Raw genomic sequence first — 21,525 nt, forward strand, 5'->3', positions numbered from 1 at the left:
AAAACATAGCAGATCTACAAGCTCACAGCGCGGCACCGAGTGCAGCACTGTCAGCTTGTAGATCTGCTATTTTTGAAACATGTTGAACATTTGAAACTTTTAATATTTTCACCCGATTCTATAAATGTTTTTTGAAAAACCTATGTTTCTATCATGTGTCAGTGGTGCTCAAACTTTTTCATTTGAAGGACCCCCATAATGATATGTATTTGGCCACGGACCCTCATCTCAAAATATTTAGTTCCAGGGACCCCCCAGAAGCAAAATTTGAGTTACAAATGTTCGCTTAAAAAAGTATATATTCAAAGCTTTGCACACATTTTCGCGACTTTTCAAAAATAGCAGATCGACAAGCTCGCAGCGTGGCACTCGGTGCTGCGCCATGAGCTTGTATATCTGCTATTTTTCAATAGTCAAAGCATGAAATAATTCTAGCCCTAAATGGCTTAATTAGAGAGCAAGAGAGCGACATATCACGCCATTGTTCTATTTTTAGGGGCCCGAACAGCACAGCACACTCTGCAAACTGGGTTGACGTGAACAACACACACTATAATATGTGTGAGATGCAACGGACACGCTTTTTATTACATTCCTGCGGATGTCTGTAAACTTGAAGATGACTCTGGGATTAACCACTTAATCCCTTTATGCTTCGCTGACCACTGGGTGAATTCTAGGTCTGCTCCCTTTCCTGCCCCTACTACACCAAATCCCCTTACCGAAAACAGCTGATCTACAAGCTTGTCGATCTGCTATTTTCACAAAATGCCAGAATAGGGACACTATGGGTTCAATGTCGTTTGAAAATAGCTTTTGTAGTGGTGGAAAAAGTATACTAACACACTTTATGTAAGTTAAGGTATCAATATTTGCAATATAGAAATACTCTGTTGCAAGTAAAAGTCCGGGATTCAAAATGTACTTGAGTAAAAGTATTAAAGTACTGGCATCAAAATGTAAAAGTTTTTTTTTTTTTTTATCAACAAGCTCACAACGCATTGCAATGCGTTTTGAGCTTGTAGATCTGCTATTTTCAAATAGCCAAGGTATAAAATAGGGCTAAAGTGGTTTATGTATGTTTTATAATATCATTTATATCTGCAAAGTAACTGATAACTAAAGTTTCAAATAAATGTAGTGGAGTTGTAGTTTTTTATGTATTCGTGAAATTCTGAAAAATGATTTTCTTTTTTTTTTATGTTTTAAAATAATAATAATAGATAAAAACAAAACAAAGGAAATAAAAGTATATTTAGCCTACTTGTGACCCACAAAAAGGGAAACAGTGCTATATAAAGTATCTACACAGTATCTGAACAGCATAGAGCTTCACGTGGCCTTTTTACCTTTCTCTCTGTGCCCTACAGTATAAACACCAGCCATTAGACTGTCCTTCATTGGTTGGTACTGCCTTATATATTCACTGCATACTGTCATCTTTAATCCTATTTCAGTGTGCGTGCGTGCACACTGAAATATGATTCTAGTTCTGGGTCGGCCCTACAGTGGAAATGGGGCTTGTAGGGCCAACCCAGAACTAGAACCAGGACTTTCCAGAACCAAGAACCTGTGACGTTCTGGGACCAAGTTCTGCTTACGTTTCCATATAACCAGAACTAACCGGGAAGGTCCCCAAAAAAGAGCAGCAGCGCTGCTGGCCCCTTCCATAGGTTCCCAGAACTGAAGTTTAGTTCTACCTCAGGAGCAGGACCTAAAAAAGGTTCCAGGAACAATGGAAACAAAACCAGAACCAAAAAAAATAGGTTCAGGTTCCTGAAAGTTCTGGTTCCACCTTGCAGTGGAAAAAGGGCTCTCAATTGAGATAAAATCGATAAAATCTCAAAGCCATATTATCGTTTATCGTGATAGAAAACACTCACGATAATTGTATCGTGGAGATTTAAGATTTAAGATTCGAGAACCGTTCGTCCCACCGGCTTCAGATTCGGCACGCTCGTTCCCCGACGCGGCGCGGAGTGCAGTGCCGAGCCTCGACCCGAACCGACGCACGGTTTTCCGAAACCGGCGCAAAACGTTCGGAATCTCCTTATGCAGAGCTGATTGTTGACATCAGGCTGTTCCGGAGGAAATCGTCGCAAGCGCTGACTCATTGTGACATCACTTCATAAAAGGCTCTGACATCACGTACGCCGGCGCGAAACGTTCGGAATCACCATATGCGGAGCTGATTGTTGACATCAGGTGATCGGCGCAAGCGCTGACTCATTGTGACATCACTTCATAAAAGGCTCTGACATCACGTACGCCGGCGCGAAACGTTCGGAATCACCATATGCGGAGCTGATTGTTGACATCAGGTGTTTCGGAGGAAACCGGCGCAAGCGCTGACTCATTGTGACATCACTTCATAAAAGGCTCTGACATCACGTACTCCACATGAGTCAACAAAAAATCTCTGTGAATGTGTATGTATGTATGTAATCCGCGTATCTCGAGAACCCTTCTTCCCACCGGCACGCGCGTTCTCCAGATATGGGCATAAAATGAATGCCCGTATGCGGAGCTGATGTCTGACATCAGAGTTTTCCGCAACCGGTACTGTGTGTGCAGAGATCTCCATATATGGGCATAAGGGGACAAAGGCAAACAGATGGTCAAAACGGGTCCTATGACAACAGGTATATTGGGGTTTGCATTAAAGGGTGGGGACAAAGGCAAACAGATAGATGGTCAAAACGTGTCCTATGACAACAGGTATATTGGGGTTTGCATTAATGGGGTCCGCTCCAAAAAAGATAAAGAAAATAAAAGAGACAAGACAAACATAAGACAAGGAACAAAGCGTGGGACTGGGAGGATGACTTGAATGATGCAGATTTAAGCAGGCTGCGTATTCTGCTTAAAGAAGAAACAAACAAAAAGCGACAGAGATCTCATATATGGGCATAAAATGGACGCATATAAACAGATATCTCCATATGCTTAAAGAAGAAACAAACAAAAAGCGACAGAGATCTCATATATGGGCATAAAATGGACGCAGATAAAAAGATATCTCCATATATGGCATATATGGGCATAAAATGGACGCAGAATCACAAAGATCTCCATATACGGGCATAAAGGGACACAGACAGACAGATACAGAGATCTCCATATATGGGCATAAAATGGATGCAAATAGACAGATATCTCCATATATGGCCATATATGGGCATAAAATGGACCCAGGATTATATCTGCAGTGATCTCCATATATGGACATAAAATGGACGCCGACAGACAGACAGATACAGATATCTCCATATATGGGCATAAATGGACACAGGCAAACAGATGGTCAAGACGGGTCCTATGACAACAGGTATAATGGGGTTTGCATTAAAGGGCGGGGCATTCATTCCCTATTTACATCGTTCCCGAGTTGGCCAGGTCGCCGACTAGACGCAATCATTTTTTCACTCTCTATCAAATGTCTTTGCCAAAAAATAGCCGATCTACAAGCTCACAACGCGTCACGTTGTGACGTGTTGTGAGCTTGTAGATCTGCTATTTTTTGGCAAACGTTCCGCCCCAGGATAATGGATTTTGATTATCGTGATAATATCGTAAATCGCAATTTCTTTTGTCACAATAATCGTGATATGAAATGTTCATATCGTTCCATCCCTACTCTCAATTAACTCCTCGTACACCAAACAGAGTACATTCCCCTCCCGCCCGCCGTCGCCGCTCTCGTCGCCTTGTCCCTCACCTTCTCCAGGTAGGTGTAGCTCCACGACTTGCCGTCGGCGAAGATCTGCGAGGTGATCCGGCCGTTCTGGTCGTACTCCATGCGCACGGACATGGTGCCCCGCTGGATGCCCGCCACGTGCCCGCCAGGCGAGTAGGTGACGTTGACCCCGTTGAGGCGGCTGCTGGGCGCCCAGAGCGTGGGCCGCCCCGCCGCGTCGTAGTGGATCCGCAGCGTGAACTTGCGGTGGTCGTCGTACACCTTCTCCGTCCGTGTGATTCGGTCGAAGTCCAGCGACAGCAGGTTCCTGTTGTGCACCTGTGCATGGCCACCAGAGGGAACCAGAGGGAAGAGACATGGAGTCAGTGTTGGTTTTGACAGCACATTTTGATTTCGTTTTGTCAGTCTTTTGTATAACATTCCCGGAAAAAAAAATCCAGATTTCAAATAATTAAACAATAGCAACAATTTAGCAGATCTATGATCTATCTACGTTCTACCAGCTCAAGACCGGTTTTGAGCTTATAGATCAGCAATTTTTGCTTCTTTTGTGTGACATACAGTAAGCCCTACAGTAGGATGACGAAGTAGGGCATTCATTCATTAAAAAGTTAAATTATGGAGATAAGACAGTATATGGGGCGGCAGTGGCTCAGGGGTAGAGAAACCGTCATTAGAAAAGGGAGGGTTCCAGAAAGGTTCCCAGTTCGATCCCGGGCTCCCCCAGAGTTAGTGTCGAAGAGTCCTTGAGCAAGACTCTGACCTTGCATGGTTTCCTCTGTCATCTCGTGTGTGAATGGGTGAATGTAATGCACAATCTCTGTAAAGTGCCTTGGATATAAGTGCCATATAAATGCACCATTTACCATTTATGCAATGTGGCCCTCTGGAGTGAATGTGGAAATATAGTAGCCCTCTCCATTATCAAAGTTGCCCACCCCTACAGCAGTGGTTCTCAACCTTTTCAGGCCACGACCCCCAAAATAATCATATTTTAACTGGGGGACCCCCCACCCCCCACCCTACGAGCACTAAGAGTTGAGGCATTACATTTTGTATAACATGGTTCTATTGTGAAAATCGCATGCAGATCAGCTATTCTCAATTTCTGCCTCTAATATTTGACAATTTGGCCAATGTTTAATTTGTCATTTTAGAGGTGTTAAAAAGTCCATAACCCTGCAGACCCGAATTAATAAAAAAATAAAAAAATAAAAATAAAAAATCAGATGGTGTCACTTTAGAAATGTGCAGATACCTCAGTCTACACACTTAAACTTTATGTTGGTTTGTTTAATGTTGTGTGAGAAAACAATGTTGCACATTAAGGGAATCATCCGAGGACCCCCCAAAATAATTTGGGTCCGACCCACAGGTCGAGAACCCCTGACCTACAGTATAACATCTGAGGTGTATTTATTTCCTCCAACAGAGAACGAATACAGTTGAAAGTTTGGGGGTTTTTCATTTTCAGCGAGCGTGGCACAAAAATGCTATTTGGAAGTAGAAAAAAGAAACGAGCAGATTTTCTATCTCCAAAAGTGATTATTTCATGTTCTCCTCTTAATGGTTTTTAATTACAACCACAGAGCCGTATCTCAGGAGTGCAGGAGAGCCATTGAAGTGATGAAATTATGAAAATTACCATATTTCTTTGTTTGTGCAAAAAAAGAAAAAGAAAAAGGCTTATTGGGAGCCTGCCCAGGGACGTGCTGGCCATTGGGAAAAGCGGGACAACTCCCGGAAGGCCGGTTCATTCCCGGCCAGTCCAGGCCGGCCATTAGGAAAAAATTAAAAATAAAATGTCTGCCTTCGTTCCATTTTGGGGGCTGGGCGGCCAACAAAGTAAATCGTCACTGTCGGGCAGAAAACTGATCGGCTGTTTTCACTAGTTTAAATCATTTTTAAAATGGTTTTGGACATACAAGGATTCCACCCGACAATGACGAAATATAACTCATGTAATTGGCCCACTGGCTTGTCACTTGTCATGATCTGAAATGGCAAATCTTTGAGTAGCAGCAGCGCTATAGAGAGAGAGATCTCTCTCTATAGCGCGCAATGAGGGCCTCTACAACTCTTTTTCCCGGGCTGAATCAGGGGCCCAGCACGTCCCTGAGCCTGCCTATTCATGCAAAGAAACACAGGAGTCCCACTAATCATTCAAATCGTTTCCACCTTCCTCACATGAACAAAGAATTACCAGGCAACAGATGAGGGACGGGGACTACACAAAAATCGATTCCAAAGCCTTGTAGATTAAATCAAAAGAACTCTGCATTTGAACGACACTTCACGGCCGTTTCCATGTGAACGTGCGTGACGAATGTTGAGGATGCACCCGGTGCACCCTGGGTGGCGCGCTGATCACAGCGCCGCCGCGTGTACCACTGAACTCGGTAATCTGTAACCAGGGGCGTCACAAGGGGGGGGGGAGTGGGACTGAGTTACTATATACAAGCTCGCAGCGAGCTTGTAGATCTGCTATTTTTGAAAAGTCGTGAAAATATGTGCAAATCTTTGAATATGTACTTTTTAAGTGAACATTTGTAACTCAAATCTTGCTTCTGGGGGGTCTCTGGAACTAAATATTTTGAGATGGGGGTCCGTGGCCAAATACATATCATTTTGAGGGTCCTTCACATGAAAAGGTTTGAGCACCACTGACATAGAAACATAGGTTTTTCAAAAAATCCTTAGAAGGATTTGAAATATTCAGACTATATTCAGAACATTTTCACGATTTTTCAAAAATAGCAGATCTACAAGCTCGCATATCTGTGAGCTTGTATATCTGCTATTTTTCAATAGTTAAAGCACAAAATGTGATTGAATCCTTGTACCCATGGCCCAGAATTTGGTGCGACACCCCTGTCTGTGACAGCTAGCCCACAGCGAGCGACACAGCGAGAGCCACTAAACACCCAAGTCATTAAACTCTATGTACTGTGCGTCGAAAGTGTGAAAAAGGGGACGACCCGTATAAGCAGCCAACTTGGACAGTTTCAGAGACCCAATTAACACTCCAGGGTTTGTGGTGTGACAGTCCAGAGACAGTGGAAAGAACACTTCCATTAACCACTTGGTTTTGCACAGTAATTGTACAGTATATCGTCGCTGTCGGGCAGAAACTTCGTATCTCGAAGTTTCACATTTTTTAAATTTTTTCGCAAAGTAAAGCACTGCTTCATCATACAAGGCCGTCGCACAAAAGTAGTGAAAACAGCTGATCTACAAGCACACAACGCCTTGCGGTGCGAGGCGTTGTGTGCTTGCAGATCGGCTATTTTCACTAGTTTAGATCATTTTTAAAATGATAAGATACAAAACGAACGGTTTTGGACATACAAGGTTTTCACCCGACAACGGCGATATGCAAAGGAAAGAAGTACGTTTTTATACAATTCGCTTCCATGAGGTGGATGCGTAGAATAATAAGTTATGCAATTAAGGACAATGAAAACTAACTTTATCGTATAAAGATAAAGAAAGTACAGAGCAGGATCCGGGACCCCTGGGGGGATCCTCGGACTAACTACAGAGGGTCCCACGAATCTTTGTGTGATGGGGACAACATTAGCCAAAAATAGCAGATCGCGAAGTTGTACGTTGTGAGCATGAAGATGTCTCTCTCTCAATTTACCGAGAGATAAAACCGGGGGTCCTTGAAATTAAAAATACGTTTGGAATCATTGCTTCAGTGTGTCCCGTATTAAGCCACTTAGAACAGGTACACATTATTGGGTATCATTATTTTATGCTTTAACTAGTCTATAAGTGTCTTTTGAATCCTTCTAAGGTTTTTTGGAAAAACCTATGTTTCTATGTCAGCAATCTGGCTAGCCATCGTCAAAGAAAAGGTCCTTTTCACTTAAATGGAGCTCAGTTAGTCTGTTCTTGAGAGACTACTATGTCAGCGGTTCTCAAACCTTTTCGAAGGACCCCCAAACTGATATTTATTTGGCCACGACCCGCATCTCAAAATATCTAGTTCCAGGGACCCCCCAGAAGCAAAATTTGAGTTACAAACGTTTGCTTTGAAAATACATATATTCAAAGATTTGCACACATTTTCACGATTAAAAAAAAAATAGCAGATCTACAGGCTCGCAGCGCTGTGAGCTTGTATATCTGCTATTTTTCAATAGCTAAAGCATTCAATAATTCTAGGCCTAAATGGGTTTAAAAAAAAGGTTGCTTCAGTGTGTCCCTTATAAAGGAAAAAGTAGAGAATCATTGCTTCGGTGCGTCCATTATGGGCGGCCACAGTGCTACAGTATTGAAGCAAATGTTGCAAAACGCTATCTTTATTTCTAAATCACACCAGGAGGTGGGAGTACGTTAATGTGTTCCCCCCCTGCTGTGGTTCCTTATCGTGACACGATCCGCCAAGTGACCTCCTGGATTTTTTTGTTTTTATAAAATGTTTTTAACGCGTGGTCGTTGCCAAAACGCAAGGCACTCGTCCTTGATGTGTGGGCCATTAAGAACGCCAAGTGCCAATCTGGGGTCTTCATCTTCCCCCGGTTTAATATCTCATCCAAGAAATGATTAAAATAGTTAGGGTTTAATGAGGACATAGTTAATGACTGCGTGTGGCGGTACACATGAGTCACCCCCCGAGCTGAGAACACACCCAGTGTGGGAAGAAGTACACTGTTTGTTTTAAGAAAATGTAACTTCAACTGAATTAATTTAACTTGAATGTCAAGTGAGATAACATCAGTGGGGTCAGTTCAGAAAAAGCTAAGGTATGGCAACATGACTGGTGTCTTGCATGCACGCAAGACACCGGGCATGTTGCCATACCTTAGCAACAGGCATGATACACTTATTTTAAGAAGTAAATTGTATTTTTCCCCCCGTTTCTACGGTTTCTTGGGCTGGATATGGCAGCCTGGAATGGTTGTTCAAGTGCAGCTAAACTTGGCATGTTAGTAAACGTGCCACAATTAATGAATGCAGGTCCTTGAAACTGAAATGGTTGAGAGTTACTGCTAGAGCCGTAAGGGTCTCTCCTCTTACGGGGGTCCCTGGCATATCTTTTCAAATGGGGGTCCGCGAGCTAATGAGTGTCAATTTGGGGGTCCTGACATGAAAAAAGTTTGAGAACCAATGATCTACAGTATACTTGGACTCAAATATTGGGAGATGAGCACGCTTTGTTTCAACCACTGATAAAGACTTCATGGTGATTAATCCAAAGGGCCTCACCTCAGGTACAACCTAACGGCTGGTGCTTTTCTTTCTGCACGCCTTTTGACAGCAATTAATGACATCTTAAAACGTACAGCAACCCGCAAAAAGCCACCGTTTGGCTGCTTTCCAGTGGCAGCAGCAGAGCGCGGTTCGCGGGAGTGGGGGGGGGGGGGCACTGAGACTGACTGCCGGGAAGACTGTCGCTTTCTTTCAGTCTGGAGCTGAGAAAAGGCAGGCTACGCATGGGGTCTGTCGCCTGTGAGGGGCACGATTACACCAGAGGCAATTAATGTCACCAATACCTAATTGAGAGGATTACTTTACAACTAAAAGCAAAAAGATTCATGAGTGCTCCCTGGGTTCCCTGAAGGTTTAGGGCTAGCGTGAGGAGCAACTTGAGCCTGAAGAATGAGAGAGAGAGTGGGCCCACCTCCCCTTACCGGGACCCCCCTGTTTGGGTCCACACTGGGGGTGCTACTTTCTCTTTTCTACAGCAGTGGTTCTCAACCTGTGAGTCAATTATTTTGGGGGGTCCCCAGATGATTAACATTGTTTTCTTTCTCAAAGGTAAACAAACCAACATAAAGTTTAAGCGTGTCAAAGGTATGGACATTTCCAAAGTGAAAATGTCTTCTTTTTAATACCTCTAAAATGACAAATTAAACATTGGCCAAATTGGCAACTATTAGAGGCAGAAATTGTGAAAATAGCAGATCTACATGCTCACAACGTCTCGCAAAACAACAGAACCGTGTTATACAAAATGTAATGCCTCAACTCTTAGTGCTCATCAGGGTGGGGGGGTCCCCAGTTAAAATATGATTATTTTGGGGGTCGCGGCCTGAAAAGGTTGAGAACCACTGTTCTACAGAAGACGACTGCCTCCGCACACAAGACTTTCAGTGTGATAACGAGGTGTCGAGGCTGACACAAGCTGAGATAAATTCGAATCTTCTGTAGTTGTGAGTTACTTTTGGGTCAGATTAGCGAGGTCGAGGCATTATGGAGCATCAAAGGGGCCCGGCTCCTAGCCCTGGAATTCCAGGAAACACAGGATGCATGTTCACCTCCAATGGCCTCTTCATAGCTGGGATAGGCCCAGTGTTCTGTACAGAAGATTATTATGGTCTGTACTGGAGAAGAGGAGGCAAAGAGAGAGGGGAGCCTCTGCTTTAATAGAGAGAGAGAAAAAACCTCTTACAGGGAGGTCTTGGGCCCCCCTCCCCAGTCTGCAGAACAATAACCCACTGGTGGGGAATTATTTTAAGTTTGGACATTTGTTTTAACAAGCTGACTTTGAGGAAAGCAGATTTGAGGCAATGGAGGAACAATGCGGCAGTGGCTCAGGGGTAGAGTGGTCGCTTGGCAACCAAAAGGTTCCCAGTTCGATCCCAGGCTCCCCAGTGTTAGTGTCGAAGTGTCCTTGAGCAAGACACAGAACTCCTAATTGCTCCTGATTTGCAGGTTGGTGGCTTGCATGGTTTCCTCTTGATAAATGGGTTTAAAAGTGATTCAGCTAAATGAAAAATGAAAATAATAAGTTGTTTACTTTCTGCAGTGATGTCAACTGTACAAGTATGAATCATTCAAAAAATAAAGTTTATTATTATTTGGTAATCAGTAAAACTGAGAAATAAACTGTGATCTTATTATGATTAGCGCTTTTTTCCACACGGAATAGAACGTGTGCAAGTGATGCTTAAAGGGGCACTCCACCACTTTTCAACCTATGTTCATATAATTGGTCCTCACTCAAAAATAGCTTTTTTTCTCTTTTCTCAGAGGAGGGCTGTGGGCAGGTCAGAAACCCATCGTCTTGTGACATCATCGATTGCCAATCCAGTTTATAGAAACTGCAGGCTTTCTATTCCTGAAAAGTTGCAATTTTAAAGTGGAAGCCATTGTTCTCGCGATAATAAAAATCTAAATATTTTTTTCAAAAATATTGATTAAACTCTTTTTTTGGAAAATGATGACGTCACAAGACAATGGATTCTGAACTTCCCACAGCTCTCCTAGGAGACTTGGACTGAGTAGAAAAAAATTGTGATATTTTATCATGAACATTAGTGAGGACCTATTATATGAAGACAGGTTGAAAAGTGGTGAACTACTCCTTTAACCTTGCTACCGCTTTGTGACACAAGTTCCTTTTTTCTTCTCTTTTTTTATGTCACCTCATACACAACTGCATATGATGCTATTGTGTCTAAAAGAACATGTACGACACACGCATATGATTCTCTTTCGGGTGGAATAATATGTGAACCAATGCTATATACGGTACACCTTTCTCTCGTCATAGAAACTATGAAATGACGGAGCAGCCCACGCAAATAGACCATTCCGATTATTATTGTGATGGTGACTCAGTCGCGTTCTTGCAAGCATGGAGAGAAGAGAAGGTTCGCTCCGTTTAGGATCGTGCTCTGGCAAGGAGTGGCAGCCACAAAGACCCCCACCCCCCATAACATTTCGATGCTGTTAAACCTTGTATCACCCTATTTCATCTTTTTTTTTTTTTGTAAATCAATACCAAAAGCCTACTTCATCATACAAGAGTGAATAGTCTGGACTACAAGCTCACATGTGTGATGTTGTGAGCTTGTAGACCGGCTATTTTCACTATTTTATTTACAAAAGAATATCGTCGTTGTCCGGAGGAAACCTTGTATGTCCAAAACCGTCTGTTTTGTATTTATCATTTTAAAAATGAGTGATACACCATGCATTTAAAAAGTATTTATGTCATATTGTTTATGTCCCAAAAACGTTTTTCAAAAGGTTTGAGGCTAAATTACCACTCCTGAATAGAGAGCCTCTCTCATTTTTGAATGGCTCTCAGAGCATTTCAGCTGCAGTACCACCTTTGGCCTGAACTGCGCCACCCCCCTAAAATCTTTTTGAAAAAAAAAAATGAAAAAAGTTTTTTTTTTTGAAAAAAAAAAAAAAAAAAAAAAACGGCCGATGATGACGTCACAATCGGCAGCAAATCTGGATAGCCTGTTTTGAGAACCCGTGGGATACTTTTAACCTTTGCCTTCTCAAAACCAGAGAAAGACACAACGGTCAGAAATGGGACTTTGTGAGGATAGAAGGTGCTAGTGGGACCCCAAAAAAAGGTTTTAAAATAGGAAAAGTGAAATTTCATGGTGTATCACCTTAAAACCAGTGAAAACAGCCGATCTACGAGCACACAACGCCTCGCACCGCGAGGCGTTGTGTGCTTGTAGATCTGCTGTTTTCAAATTAGAAACTTGGAGATACAAGTTTTCTGCCCAACAGTGACAATACATAAATATATTACAACAAGGTATATGGGACGTAGAAGGTTTCCGGCCGACAGCGACAGTTTACACAGACTGCACAAGCTGACAGGCTGCCCTGTTACCATGGAGAGTTAGTGTGTGTGCTGCTGGCAGCATAAATCATCAAGCTCGGCCGGCTGGTCTGTGAGAGGCTATAGGCCAGCCCTTTAGTGGCACCATGTCGCCGAGGGCTGGCAGGGGTAAAACCAGGTCCACGGCTGACCCGTTTAGCTTTAGGATGCACGGGCAGCGTGCAGCGTGCTGGCGTGCACGTGCGCAACCTCACGAGAGCGGCGTACACAGCACGGTGAAGAAACCAACCTCGCAGCCAGTGGTGGAAAAAGTACTAAAATGTTATGCCATGTAGAAATACTCTGTTACAAGTACATAAGTCCGGTACGGTTGCCAGCTGATAAAAGATCTTTTTTGAGGGGTTAGGGTAACCCTAACCCGAACCCTAACCCTAACTAAAAACGCAGAGAGCGCATTCTGTCCCAAAGCCTGTGGCGCACCTGTCACTCACTCTCATCCACTCTCATAGGTAATGGTGTGACCGTCCCCTAAAAGTACAAAAGTCACTGGGTGAAAAGATTGGTTATCGGACCGGTATACTACATTCTATGACAGTATATTCAGTAAATAAACCGGCATAAACATGAGGTAATCAGCCAGATATTCAGGAGTATTCAGTTCGGTATATAGCCGTTTTGTACCACTACTTAAGTATTCGTGAACCCCTGCTGTGGCTGCTGTCAGAAATCACACCTCAGAAGTCCCAGGATTTCTCACTGGTGGGAGGGAATTTTCCCCCCTCCCTATACCTGCATTTTCACCGAGCATGTGCACTAAGCCAGCTGTGATTGGCTGTGATCTGTGGGTGGTGTGTGTGTGTGTGTGGGGGGGGGGGCACCCCTCCACATTGGGGGGGGGGGGGGGGGGGGGGGGGGCTTTATGAGGGGGGGGGGGGGTATTCGTGGACCCCCCCCATCCACATTGGGGGGTCCATTATATTTTATATATATTGTATATTATTGTATATTTATATTCTAGTTAATCATTATTCAGTATTCCAATTTAAAAAAAATAATAGCAAAATAGCAGATCTACAACAAGCTCAAAATGTGTTGCACTGTGTGACATAGAATTAATTTATGAACAAATAGGCAAAAATCTCAGTCAGGTAAATTGTTTTTATTGAGAGAAACACAACTAAAACAGAACAGTTTGTTGGAAAGCATAATATTGTTACAAAATCTTTAGATGCATACATGGTGTCAATTACAATTGTGGGGGTCCTTGACATGAAACATTTGTAGAAGAAAAAGACAACAACAAATTGTTAAAAAAAAAAAAAAGTAAAATGGTGGCATAAATAATGCAGGCCAGCAGTGATGGCCCCACCTCGTCTGGCCATCTCTTCCCGGTGGAGGTGAAACGTTCCACATCACCCGACCTAAAATACAAGGAAAATACAATTAGGATTTATTTAATTGTAAATCTACAGAAAACAACACAATTCAATATGATTGTGTGTGTGTGTGTGTGTGTGTGTGTGTGTGTGTGTGTGTGTGTGTGTGTGTGTGTGTGTGTGTGTGTGTGTGTGTGTGTGTGTGTGTGTGTGTGTGTGTGTGTGTTTAACTGACATGTTGTAGGAGTTTAGGCTTAGGGCTACCTGTTAAAACTTCAGCATACATTGGTGAAACCAACGTCGGCCAACAACATGGTTCATGTGGAGAACAGACACACTGTTAATGAGAAGAAGAATGTTAGTTGGCTATGCATATTTGGACCAGAAGACACCCAACCCCCACCTCTTTAGCATTACAGTGACAAAGGGGTCAGTGGCTCTTAACTGTCTAAAATAACTTAAAGTGAGTTCTGTCTCTCATGCCAGTGTCTCACAACTGTAAAATAACTGCAATTAAACAATTTGTTAAATTAGAGTTAGTACAGGAACACAAAAGTCTTACAAACAGTTCCTTGTACAGTAACTTACACTCATTCTTTTTGGCTTGTCTTGGCTTCTTGGCGTTCATCTTAAGGCATCCTGCAAACAGCATAAAACATAATACAGTATGTCATAAAGGTACACATTTGGTGAAATTATGGGCTGACATTTGGCCAAAAATAGCAGAGGCTTACAACAATTGTTATATGTTGTGAGCTTGTAGATTGGCTATTTTGTTGAAGAGATTTGGTGCAGGGGGACAATAAAAAATGTACCCTGGTCAAACAATGCATGCAATGCAATGTTTAACTGGTTAAATAAAAGTGGTTAAAAAAGGCCTCCAGTCCACAGTTTGAAAGAATTTGCCACTGATAAATACAGACAATATGATGTGAGAACAACAAGCAATACAACCTAATGTAATATAATCTAATCAACATTTGTCGTCCCTCTAATTTGGCAGAAAACAAAGAAGAGATTAAGCTATTGCATAGAATTATAGAATTATATTTGTTGCAACTTACCAAACAGTTTTAAAATGATCCATTCATTTAAGTAGGGCCTACAACCTCTCCTCTCTGTCTATCTTCTTCACCAAGCAGAACCAGACTGCCAGACTGCCAGGCAGTTAAAATTCAAAGGTGGTAGCAAGACACCTGATTGGTCACATTTTCACACTTACAAGGAACGTGCACTGGGTGAAAAGAGAGATTATCTGACATATACTGGTAGAGTATATGACAGTTTATTTACAGGTATACTGGGCATATACCGACATTATTGGGTATATACTTTTTGAGGGATATTCTGGAATATTCCTCTGTATTCAGTTATAATAGGTGATATACTGCCCCCAGCTAGACAAAGGCACACCAGGGGGTCTGGTTCATTCCTTTGACCTACAAATTGACTATTTGTTTAAAGAAAGGGGAGGAGGGCAAACAGCCCCCCTCCCAAAAAGACACATTTTAGTTTACCTTGGATATCGGTTAAGACAGAAAAGGAAGTGCCTACAGAGGGTCCTCCAACTCTTTGCGGGATAGAACATTTTCTCCTTCTTTACATTAACCATTTGAACCCTAGTGTCCATATTCTGATAACTTTAGCCAAACCTAGTAGATCTACAAGCTCACAACGCCTCGCAGCGCGATGCGTTGTGAGCTTGTTGATCGGTTATTTTCAGCAAAGAGGTTTGTTGTAACGGACTAAGTACAGAGTATAAGGTAAAATGTATTAAGTATTGACGGCTCAAGTGGTTAAATAACGCAACAGGGACGCTTCGAAGGCATTTATAGGCGCGAAGAACGTTGAAGACCCCTGACTTCGACTAAATGAGGTTCCAGTCAATTTGCATGCCATTCCTGTACTATACAATACTGTACAATACTATACTGTATCTCTTATGATGTTCAAAAATAAAGACGTATTGTATCATGCAACTGTTTCTAATTAGTCATCATTGAATGTCATTATAGTACATGAGATTGCAAGTTTCTACTTCTTACAACAGTGTAATTAATTGAAAATGTGAGATAAGGCAAATACTTGGGATATACAAGGCAAACTAAAATGTGTCTTTTTGGGAGGGGGGCTGTTTGCCCTCCTCCCCTTTCTTTAAACAAATAGTCAATTTGTAGGTCAAAGGAATGAACCAGACCCCCTGGTGTGCCTTTGTCTAGCTGGGGGCAGTATATCACCTATTATCACTGAATACAGAGGAATATGCCAGAATATCCCTCAAAAAGTATATACCCAATAATGTCGGTTTATGCCCAGTATACCTGTAAATAAACTGTCATATACTCTACCAGTATATGTCAGATAATCTCTCTTTTCACCCAGTGAGTATTGTTATCAAGTACCAAAAGTAGAAAGTAGGCTACTCATTATGCAGAATGTCCCATTTCACAAGTTTCCAAGTGTATAAAATGCATCGAAATCTTTTGAAAATAGCAGATCTACATGCAACGCATTGTGATCTTATAGATCGGCTATTTTCAAATGTATATAGGGCTGAAGTGATTCATGTAATGTTTGTAATAATAATCAAAAGTAACAAGTAACTAAAGTTTTCAGATAATTGTAGTGGAGTAAAACTACATCCACTACATCTCTGAGATGTAGTGGATGTAGAAGTAAAAGTATTGGAAATTGGAAATAGTCAATTTAGCAGATCAATTTAGCAGATCTACAAGCAGATCTACAAGCTGACGTTGTGAGCTTGTAGATTGTCTATTTTCAAATAGCCAAGGTATAAAATAGGGCTAAAGTGGTTTATGTGTGTTTTATAATATTATTATTTATGACTGCAAAATAACTAGTAACTAACGTCTTCAAATAAATGTTGTGGAGTAAAAGTACAATATTTGGATCCCAGATGTAGTGGAGTAGAAGTAAAAGTATTGGAAATTGGAAATACTCAAGTACAAATACCTCAAAATTGTACTTAAGTACAGTACTTCAGTAAATGTACTTGGTTACTTTACACCAGTGCATAAGAGTACTTCTTCCTACCACTGCCATCACCCCCCCCCCCCACACACACACACACACACACACACACACTCCCACCAACCCCCGGCAGATCCCGCTGCCAGACACTCACCCAGCCACCCACGTTAATGTCACTTGACATGTCTCTCAAGGTCACCCAATGATTCCAGCTCCGCGCATCCCTGTGTGTTCTGGCCATTAGGGGCTGCTCCCCCCCACCCCCCCCATCTCCCACCCCCTGGGGGCCTTGTTGTCTGTGACATACATTAGAGGGCTTTCACCTCGTCCGAAAGGGACCACGGACAGACGGGCATTCGGACGGATGGATGGACTAACGGAGGGACTTTAAATGAACAGCACAATGACAGACAAAGTGGTACCTCCCCATTAGCCATGTTGCGTGTGTGTGTGTGTGTGTGTGTGTGTGTGTGTGTGTGTGTGTGTGTGTGTGTGTGTGTGTGTGTGTGTGTGTGTGTGTGTGTGTGTGTGTGTGTGTGTGTGTGTGTGTGTGCGCGTGTGTGTGTCCCTCCCCCAGCAGAACACAACTTTAACCGAAGATTCAGTTGGCCTTATAACAGGCAACACACAATGAAACCTAAGCGGACAATTGAGCCGGAATAAATTCAAGACCTATTGGCCAGTGCTTGCAGTATGGGTCATTCTAGACTCTATGTTCTAATATGTTCTAAATAAAAATAGCTCGTTTCAGTGGAGGAAAGTAACTAAGTAGTATTACTCAAGTGTGCTGTACTGTAAGTGTGCAATTTTGAGGAATTTGTACTTGTCCCAGAGGCGAACATTGTACCTTTTACTCCACTACAATCTATTTAGCTACATAGTTACTAATTTTTCAGAATTCTCTGTAGATTTGTCACACCATATTTGACATCCGCGGGTACAAGTAACTAGATTCTTATAAAAAGCTATTAAAAATAATTAAATGTTTGCGCCGCGTGTGAAGCCTCATTTATTCACTGTGGCCATGGACATGACGATGAACGCAGCCAAACAATTATGGTTCCTTTATGAAGAAACATTTTCTAATAACTACACTGCGTAACTAATAGATGTTCAGACATTTATTGCTTTTTGTCACAATGCTATTCGTGATGTTTATAAACCATTGTGCAATACAGAGATGTTGCCACATTTTCCTTCAATTAATTTGGTGGGGGATGTTTGGATTTGCTAAAGTTATTAGGTTGTTAGGGTTAAGTCAATAGTCTGGACTGGAGGGTGGCACGGTTGGCTGTCGCCTCACAGCTAGAAGGTCCTGGGTTCGATTCCCGCCGGGGGACGCTGTGGGCGTGTTCTCTGCTCCGCATCATCAGCGACCATACCCTATAGGTGGGGTTGGCGAAAGGGCCTTTATGTTTGGAGTTTGCATGTTCTCCTCGTGTCTCCTTGGGTAGGTACACTCACAAAAAACATGCAGTAATCTTGGTCTCTATACTGCCTCCCCATGGCCAGCCGGGGCGTCTGATGGAGGGGAAAGGAACTGGTTGGAATAACGTGTTCCAGATGCTACGTCCAACCGGGGAAACTCCCCCCCTGTCAGGTGATAAGGAGCGGCCTGCTCACTCCTCATGCACTGAAGGAAGCATGAGCTCAGTTCGGGGCTCTCCCCAGGTTGGCAGAGGGAGAGCAGAGCCCAGGATTACAGCTTAGGCATTTGGCACTGGGTGAAAAATGGGTTACAAAATTGTTGGATAAAAAATAAATTAGAAATAAAAAAAAGTCAATAGTCTGGGAAAAAAATAATATAATAATAATAATTGATGTATGCTTCTGTTTTTTGTTTTTGAAAAATAAACTAAAACCTTGGGACAAAATGGACCATTCTCTTACGAACAAAACTATTGTTTTGTACATATTTTGATGCCAGTACTTTTGTAGTTTCACTAAGTCAACTTTTGAAATATAGGATTTTTACTTGTGACTACATTTTGGAGTAGTTCACACAAAAAACAACTTATTTTCTATCAATTACACACCCCATGAAGCATTTTTCTTTTCTTTTTGATGACCGGCAGTGCATACAGGTCTTGTGACTCCAGCGCTCATCAAATGTGAGTACCGGACCGGTACATGTTCCAGCACTGTTGTGTTTATAGCGTCATGAATGAGGCGAGTCGGCGTGTAACCGTGTCTGTCACTGTTACGGTCATTCAGTCAGCTACCACAGGTCACACACATTGATCCAGGTCTGTTATTATATTGCCCCTTGTAAAGGTTTTCACTGTGCTGCTGAAATATAAGACAATCCAACCTCTCCTTGTTCTTTTGAAGACGTGTGAATCAAAAACTCCCATAAAACGGCTAAAAGCAGTGGTTTTCAAAGCGTGCCTCCCCAATTGAATGATTGGTAGTGGGGCGGCAGTGGCTCAGGGAGTAGAGCGGCCGCTTGGGAACGGGAAGGTTCGATCCCGGGCTCCCTCAGAGTTAGTGTGGAAGTGTCCTTGAGTAAGACGCTGAACCCCTAGTTGCTCCCGGTGAGCAGGTTGGTGCCTTGCATGGTTTCCTCCGCCATCGGTGTGAGAACGTGTGTGTGAATGGGTGAATGTAATGCACTTGGATAAAGGCGCTATTTAAATGCACCATTTATCATGCACCATTTGATTTGACCCTTTAGGTATGTAACACTGATTGTACACATGCATGGACCCGTTGGTTCCATTCGTACTCCCTCAAGAGTTATGGGTGTTCCATGGTCAAATGCATTCTATACTTAATTTTTCTATTCCTATGCATTTGTTATATCGTTGTTGTCAGGTGGAAACCTTGTATGTCCAAAACCGTTTGTTTTGTATTTATCATTTTAAAAATGATTAAAACTAGTGAAAACAGCTCCGCGAGGCGTTGTGTGCTTGTAGATCTGCTGTTTTCACTACTTTTGTGCGAAGGCCTTGTATGAAGAAGCAGGGCTTTACTTTGTGAAAAACGTACAAATTTGAAACTTGGGAGACACAAGGTTTCTGCCCGACAGTGACGATATAGTTGTTGATGTTCTGACATATTATCTTGCCTATTATAGTGATGTATTATCTGCTTATTTTAAGTCGCTTTGGATTCTGCTAAATGCCTAAACTGTAAACTGTAAACTGTATACTAGGATCCTTGAAATAAAACGTACAAATAGTTTGAGAACAACTGCCTTTGAAACCTCCAGAAAAAGAAATCTAGAGGGTATACTGTACCTTTCCTTTTATTTTATGTTTCAGTCCAGCCAGCCCAGCGCTGCATGTCCAGTACAAAGCTGCTAAGGTGTTTGCTTTAGTGCAGAGGGGAGAGCGGTGTGAAAGTCTTTGCCGTTAGCCAGGTGAGTTTTATAAAAACAGGGTTAATGACCCGGTGGATGCCTGGCCAGGTGGGTTGAGCCATGCAGCCACACATCTCAACCAGGGGCGTGCAGAGAATGTTAGAGAGGCAGGGGCTGAAACTTCTAAAAGGGTCTTTTGGTGAAAATATTGAAAATAGCAGACCTCCAAGCTCACAACATGTCGCGCTTGCGACACGTTGTGAGCTTGGAGGTCGGCTATTTTCGGCATAATCAAGTGAATACTTGAGATGTGGAGTAACGGCATGGATTTCTACACAGAAAGGGAAATTCTTTCAACATCAGATGCTGCATTCAAGTTCAGGAGAGTTTGGACGAGTAAAAACTGCATTCCTGGTCTGGACTCTCTTTTACAGACGGATAAAAGGGCAGGGGCTCAAGCCCCCCTCTATGTGTGCACGTGCCTGGTTGGCATCAAGGCCTGGAAAGCATCTGTGTCATTTCAGATTTGAGCAAAAAAAAAGTATTACTTTATACTTTGAATATTCAAAAATAGCAGATATACTCTACAGTAAATGTGTGCAATTCTTTGAATATCACTAAATCAAAGCTGATCTCTTTTGGGTCTCTCGAGCTAAAAAGTTTGTTAACTTCCGTGCTATGGGGCAGAAGAAGAGTTTCAATAAATCAAAACATGGACGGTGGAACTCAGAATTAAAATTCAATTTATTTGTATTATTTTTCCATATGCTTCAAGATGACAAACGTTTTGGCTATCCAGCCTTCATCGGTGTCTGAAGGAGACTGGATAGGAGAGCCCAAACGTTTTGTCATCTGGAGGCGTTATGGAAAAATAAAACAAAAAGATGTGCTTATAATTCTGAGTGCGAGCGTCCATGTTTTGATTTATTGAACGTGTTATTTGGACAACGCAGCAGAGCAGTCAGAGAGCGGTGGTATGGAAATAAGTTTATATAGAAGAAAACTTGCTATGTCTTGTGTAGAGGTGGAAAAAGTAATCACATTTCTTACTTAAATAAAGTAACAATAACGCAATGTAGAAATACAAGTAAAAGTCTAGAGTTCAAAATTTACTAGAAAATCTAAGTCCACGTTTGTATGTCAAACTAGAATAAATAAAAATCTCATTTATTTAGGTGTAACTTATTGTTCTTTGTTATGCAAAAAACAACAACAATGGAACGCATTATTACAAATTATTACTTTCACCATTATTTTATGCTTTAAAGGTGATACACCATGAAATTTCACTTTTCCTATTTTAAAACCTTTTTTTGGGGTCCCACTAGCACCTTCTATCCTCACAAAGTCCCATTTCTGACCGTTGTGTCTTTCTCTGGTTTTGGGAAGGCGGAGGTTAAAAGCATCCCACGGGTTCTCAAAACAGGCTGTCTAGATTTGCTGCCGTCGCTGACGTCATCGACGGACGTTTTTGAAGAAAAAAATAATAATTTTCCAAAAAAAAATCAATTTCTTTAAAAAAAAAAAAAAAAAAAAAAAAAGAAATCTAAAAGATTTTGGGGGGGTGGCGCAGTTCAGGCCAAAGGTGGTACTGCAGCTGAAAATGCTCTGAGAGCCATTC

General features: G+C 42.1%; 1 protein-coding gene across 6 annotated transcripts in view; it reads right to left on the reverse strand.

The window, feature by feature from the left end:
• The window catches only part of tenm4 (teneurin transmembrane protein 4), a gene marked incomplete at both ends in the record, with an annotated part of 418,773 nt that overhangs the window by 47,631 nt on the left and 349,617 nt on the right, over window positions 1–21,525 (reverse strand). For all 6 annotated transcript variants that reach the window (XM_080731250.1, XM_080731249.1, XM_080731248.1 and 3 more), the window contains one exon: window positions 3,719–4,015. In XM_080731250.1, coding sequence (XP_080587376.1) covers window positions 3,719–4,015 — 297 coding nt within the window. The remainder of the gene's footprint in view (window positions 1–3,718; window positions 4,016–21,525) is intronic.

The sequence above is a fragment of the Nannobrachium achirus genome, assembly GCF_963921795.1.
Source record: "Nannobrachium achirus genome assembly, chromosome: 8".
NCBI classification, from domain to species: Eukaryota; Metazoa; Chordata; class Actinopteri; order Myctophiformes; family Myctophidae; genus Nannobrachium; species Nannobrachium achirus.